Source organism: Orycteropus afer, unplaced genomic scaffold, assembly GCF_000298275.1.
Source record: "Orycteropus afer afer isolate SDZICR_OR568_19922 unplaced genomic scaffold, OryAfe1.0 scaffold00114, whole genome shotgun sequence".
In the NCBI taxonomy this organism is placed as follows: Eukaryota; Metazoa; Chordata; class Mammalia; order Tubulidentata; family Orycteropodidae; genus Orycteropus; species Orycteropus afer.
Genome location: NW_006921701.1, coordinates 6072334 through 6078890, shown reverse-complemented (window position 1 = coordinate 6078890; position 6557 = coordinate 6072334). Strand labels below are relative to the sequence as shown.

General features: G+C 33.1%; 1 protein-coding gene across 1 annotated transcript in view; it reads left to right on the top strand.

Moving 5' to 3' along the window:
• Nucleotides 1-6557, top strand: part of POLQ (DNA polymerase theta) — a 222700-nt gene that overhangs the window by 76915 nt on the left and 139228 nt on the right. The window contains exons 10-13 of the mRNA XM_007943887.1: nucleotides 2217-2359; nucleotides 3797-4001; nucleotides 5001-5143; nucleotides 5499-5692. Of these exons, the coding sequence (XP_007942078.1) occupies nucleotides 2217-2359; nucleotides 3797-4001; nucleotides 5001-5143; nucleotides 5499-5692 (685 nt within the window). The remainder of the gene's footprint in view (nucleotides 1-2216; nucleotides 2360-3796; nucleotides 4002-5000; nucleotides 5144-5498; nucleotides 5693-6557) is intronic.

Here is a 6557-nt window from a genome sequence, read left to right as displayed (position 1 = left end):
TGACTTATTTCACTCAGCATAATGTCCTCCAAGTTCATCCATGCTATGCGTGTTTTGCAGATTCTACATTATTTAGTGTTGCATAGTATTCCATTGTGTGTATGTCCCATAATTTGGTTATCCATTCCTCAGTTGATGGACATCTAGGTTGTTTCCATTTTTTGACTATTGTAAATAGTGCTGCAATGAATAAGGGTGTGTATGTATCTGTTCTTGTCATGGCTCTCACTTCTTTAGGGTATATACCTAGCAATGGAATGGCTGGGTCAAATGGTATCTTTCCATCTACTTTTGATGCTTCCTGCATTGTTCAGTATTTTGCCCTTAGAATCCTTTGATATTGCAGTTGAAGGCTTGAATTTTTTTCTTCACTTCTTTCAGCTTAAGAAATGCTGAGTGTGTTTTTCCCTTTTAGTTTTCCAATTCTAGGTCTTTGCATATCTCATTATAATATTTTACTTATCTTCTCCAGCTGCCTTTTGAGATCTTCATCCTTTCTTGCATTCACTTTAGCTATTCTCTGTTCAAGACCAAGTTTCAGAGTCTCTTCTGATATCCAGTTTGGTCTTTTTTTCCTTTCCTGTGTTTTAAATGACCTTTTTCTTTCTTCATGTGTAATGTTCTTGATGTCATCCCACAAGTAGTCTGGTCTTTGGTCGTTGGTGTTCAGTGCATCAAATCTATTCTTCAGGTGGTGTCTAAATTCAGGTAAGATACAATCAAGATTGTATTTTGGCTTTTGTGGACTTGTTTTAATTTTTTTCAGCTTCACCTTGAACTTGCGAATGAACAATTCACAGTCAGCTTCTGGCCTTCTTCTGACTAATGATATTGAGCTTCTGTGTTAACTGTTTCCACAGATGTAGTTGATTTGATTCTTGTTTCTTCTGTCTGGTGAGGTCCACTTGTATAGTCATCGTTTATGTTGTTGTAAAAGTTATTTTCAATGAATAAGTTGTTGGTCTTGCAAAATTCTGTCATGTAGTCTCTAGCATCATTTCTGCAACTACAGATTTGCCTTGGTTTTTCAAAATTTTGCATTACAATTACCAGTAATTATCAGTGCATCTTGATTACATGTTTGATCAATTTTAGGATGCAGAAGTTGGTAAAAATCTTCAGTTTCTTCATCTTTGGCTGTAGTGGTTGGTTATTTAGTGGTTAAATAATAGAAGTATTAACTGGTCTTCCTTATAGCCATATGGATATTATCCTATCACTGACAGCATTGTACTTCAGGATAGATCTTGTATTGTTCTTTTTGATGATAAATGTGATGTCATTCCTCTTCAATTTGTCATTCCTGGCATTGTAGACCATATGATCACCAGATTCAAAATGGCCAATACCAGTGCATTTCAACTTACTAATGCCTAGAATATCAATCTTTATACCTTCAATTTGATTTTTGATGACTTCCAATTTTCTCAGATTCAGACTCCATACATTCCACATTCTAATCATTAATGGATGTTTGCAGCTGTATCTTCTCATTTTGAGTTGTCCCACATCAGCAAATGATGATCTCGAAAGCTTTAATCCACCCACGTCATTAAGATCGACTCACTTTAGGAGACAGTTCTTCCCCAGTTGTATTTTGAGTGCCTTACGACCTGAGGGGTTCATCTTCCAGCACTATAGCAGACAATAGTTCACTGCTGTTCATAATGTTTTCCAGTAATATACCAGACAGTGTTTCAGTGCTATTCATAAGATTTTCAGTGGCAGCTTTTTAGAGGTGGATGACCCTGTCCTTCTTCCCAGCCTGTCTTAGTCTAGAAGCTCTGCTGAAACCTGTCCACCATGGGTGACCCTGCTGGTATTTGAAATACGTGTGTCATAGCTTCCAGAATCAGGGCAACACACAAACCACCACATATGACAAACTGACAGATGAGTATGACAAACTGACAGATGAGTGATGGAAAGCATTCAGATTAGTAAATGTTATAATGAAAATTGTAGACATCCATAAATATTTTTTAATTTATATTATCATTATATATAATTAGTAATATTTTTTCTTTTTCTTTATACTTTTCAAAGTACTTTTATTAATTACTTAATTATTCAATAATAATGGTTATTCTAAAGTTCAAATAACCACTATCATCTTTTATCTTCTTTTAAACAAATAAAGCAACTTAAGTTCTCTCTAGTGGATATGTTATGGAAATGAGTTGGGACTTGGTAAATGTATACTTTTTCCATTATAGGTGAGAGTATCTTAGTTTGTAAGGACTCTGAAAAGTCAAAAGGCATAGCTCTCCTTCAAGGATCTCTAAAACCTGTTCACAGCTGTCTACGAAGACAAGAGGGAGAGGAAGTAACTGCCAGCATGATAAGAGCTATTCTGGAGGTAAGAGAGAGTTTACTAAATTACTATTTGCTCTTTTGCTCCTGTATTGAAATGGTAGAACTTTAGCATGCTAAAATCTTAACTTTGTGTTTCTTTGTTAATATATTATGATGTTTTTAGCCTTCTGAAATCTGAATCTTTTCCATTTTATATAGTTATTCTATGGAGTGTAACATAGTGTTATATCAATCCATTTCAGAACAGTAGATTAAAACCCTAATGCCAGAGGGTTGTTTTTTATTTTTGAAATATTTTTATTATTTTCTTAATTTTAAAAAATATGACAAAATGGATCCTAATTACTCCATCCAGATAATACTTGTTGACATAGAAATAAAGTAAGTTATAAATGCACATGGTTAGAAATTTCAAACAGTATAGAAAAATCTAACATGAAAAGTAAAATTACTTTCTGTTCAGAGTTCTGAAAGGTAACCTCTGTTAAGTATTTCATGTATCCATCCAGGGGAGTTTTTCTATGCATATACCATCTGTAATAGTTTTGACTTAATTATTAGTGACAGTGGTATGGTCCTCATATCTATATTCTTTTTTTTTCCTTTTAACTGTCAATTTGGGCAAAAGAAAAATACAAAAGATAATCTTTGATAACACATGGTATTATTGGTAAGGATATAGAAAGTAGGCACTTAATCAAATTACAAAAACTCTTTTGCAGGTTAACTTGACCATATCTATTACAATGAAAAATGTACATGTTCTTTTTTTTTCCAGCAATTTCACATCTAGGAATTTTACCTGGGGACATATTTGTGAAATTACATTGAATTATGTTTACAAGAATATTTATTATAGCACTATTAGTAATAAGAAAAAAATTGGAAACAATTAAAATACCATTAATACTAAAAAATTATGGTAAAACTAATGGTTAATAAGAAGAATGAGATAACTCTGTTTATGATAATTTGGTATGGTTTCAATATATATAAACTGAAATAAGCATGGGAAAATAGTATATACAATAGAATAATTTTGAGAAAATTATATCCATAAGTCACAGATGAACTTATCTTATTCTGAACCTATTTCCACCCTCCTTCTGGGTAGATAGAAAAGTATTCATTACTAGCATTCCTACATGCCTGTGTATTTCAGAAAAAAAGATGAAAATAATTGATTTGGTTTTCAGCCAGGAACAATCAGTGCCTCCTTTAAATATATCGCTAGTTCTGAAATTACAGATAATTTTAGTTTATGAGATTATGTTGTATCTAGTTTTTAAAGGAAACTTTTCATGTTATAAGTAGATGTTATTCATATTTTCAATGAATGATGATGGAAAAGTTAATGAAGAGTCTATTAAGACTCTAAGAATATTTTAAGAGAACACAATCACTTCATTTCTTTAATAAAATAATGAGTATCTGCTTGTCTTATAAAAAGTTATAGAAATTTTAAAACTTTTTCTATCAGATAATAGTTGGTGGAGTGGCAAGTACATCACAAGACATGCAGACTTATGCTTCCTGCACATTTTTGGCTGCAAGTATGAAAGAAGGGAAGCAGAAAAATCAGAGAAATCAAGATTCTGTACAACTTGAAGCAATTGAGGCCTGTTTGACGTGGCTGCTAGAGAATGAATTTATCCAAATTATAGAAGTTGGTGATGGAGCAGAAGGTAAATACGAATTCTCAGTTGGAACTTACTCACTTTTTCCTCTTTAGGGACATAGAGTTTGTAAGACTTTACTCAATAAACGAAAATTAACTTTAAGCAGTATATAAGATATTGACTTTTCAAGCAATGTATCACCTCATTTTTAGTACATCAGTGTTGTGTTCAGACTTTTAGCATAGCGCCTTCTCATATATATCCATGCAGTGGATAAGATTCTATTTGTTAACTTTACCAGAGCCTGGAGGCTTATAGGAGCTCTGGTAGTGTAGTGCCTGAGGCATTTGACTGCTAACCAGAAGGCTGGTGGTTCAAACCTGCCAGCCACTCCTTGGAAGGAAGGTTGGGGAATCTACTTCCATAGTGATACCACTTGGAAACCCAAGGAAGGGTTGCTGTGCATTGGATCCGACTAGACAGAAGTGTGTTGTGTTATGTTGTGTTGCGTTAGAGGTTTATTAAAGAACTCTGTTGGTACAGTGCCTAAAGGCATTTGACTGTTAACCAGAAAGTTGGTGGTTCAAGCCTACCAGCCACTCCATGGAAGGAAGATGGGGCAATCTACTTCCGTAAAGATTTACCACCTAGGAAACCCAATGGAGTTGGAATTGACTCGATGGCAGTGAGTTTGGTTTGGTTTTATTATAGAACGTACAAAGACAGTGTTTTATTTCATTTAGTTTTTATTCATTCATTCATTTATTTAAATTAATTAATTACAGAAATAAATTTTAACGTATTAAGTATATTTAATTAATTTTTTAAAATTCATTATGTATTTCTTATTTAATTTACCTATTATAATTATTCTATAAATAATTTTATTTAATGTATTTTGTTATATGCAATATATTTATTTTACTTTGATTTTTAAAATTTAATTATATTTCATTTTAGTTTTTTGTTTATTCACTTATTTTATTATATCTATTCATTACATTTTATTTATCTTAACATTTGCTTTCCCATTCCTTCACCCTCACTTTTTCATGCCTGAATCAGGAAAAGTTTATCATCCTACACATCTTGGTTCGGCTACTCTTTCTTCTTCACTCTCTCCAATGGATACTTTAGATATTTTTGCTGACCTCCAAAGAGCAATGAAGGGATTTGTTTTAGAGAATGACCTGCATATTGTCTATCTGGTGAGTTTTGTTTTCTTCACTAATACATTGGTGAAAATGGGGAGAAAATACATAGATAGAATACTAAGGATTAAAGATATTTTAATATAACATCTTGTTTGTTTTCCTTTACTGAGTTAATAGTGGTAAGAATGGAGAAGAAGAGAGTTGTTTTAAAGTATGAAGCTAAATGTTCTAGTGACTTTTTAATCAATTTGCCTATCGACTTATCTGTCTGTTTCAACCTCCTTTGAAAAAGGATGTGAGGTGCTCTATAATGTATACATATATAATTAATATATATGTAATATAATATACCTACATTCCAATATATAAGAGAACAGTGAAGCAAATAAATGATCCTTTTTCCTTTTAGGTCACACCAATGTTTGTGGATTGGACTACTATTGATTGGTACAGATTTTTTTGTTTATGGGAGAAGTTGCCAACTTCTATGAAACGTGTAGCAGAGCTAGTTGGAGTTGAAGAAGGGTTCTTGGCTCGTTGTGTGAAAGGGAAAGTAGTAGCTAGAACTGAGAGACAGCACCGGCAAATGGCTATCCATAAAAGGTAATCCAGTGATCAGGAGCCTGGACTCTCCAGTATTTCAAGCAGTGTCTGGTTTACAGTAGATATCCAGTTTACTGTAGTCACTATCATCAGCAAAATTAAAATTTTGGCTGATTAAAGTACACTTATAAAATTTCCTGTATTTGTTATTTTATTTTCTACATATAGCTTATAGCTTAGTAGACGTATATATGAAAATGTTTTAAATCTGGACATCGAATTATTTCCCTTTCTTAAAAACAACATGAATCAGAACAACTGCCAATTTATTGTAGCTTAGTTTGAGATTATGCTTTTTTAAATTTTTTTTAGTCTTTCCTCCTTTCCCCTCCCACCCCTGGTAACCATCAAAGAAAGTTTCCTTCCATATATAAACCTTTCCTTGAGTTTTTACAATAGTGCACTAACACTGTGTGATTGTTTCCTCCAAGTTCATCCATGTTATGTTGTGTTTTGCAGATGCTACATTATTCTTTAGTGTTGCATAGTATTCCATTGTGTGTATGTACCATAGTTTGGTTATCCATTCTTCTGTTGATGGACACCTAGGTTGTTTCCATCTTGTTGCTATTGTAGATAGTGCTGTGATGAACATGGGTATGCATATATCTGTTCTTTTCCTGGCTCTCACTTCTTTAGCATATGTTCCTAGTAATGGGATTGCTGGATCAAATGGTATTTCTAATTACAACTTTTTAAGGAATTGCCATACTGTTTTCCACATTGGTTGTATCATTTTACAGTCCCACCAGCAGTGTGTGAAAGTCTCTCCACATCTTCACCAGCATTTGTTATTTTCTGTCTTGTTGAACTTTGCTACTAGGGCTGGGCAAGATGGTATTCCATTGTTGTTTTGATTTGCATC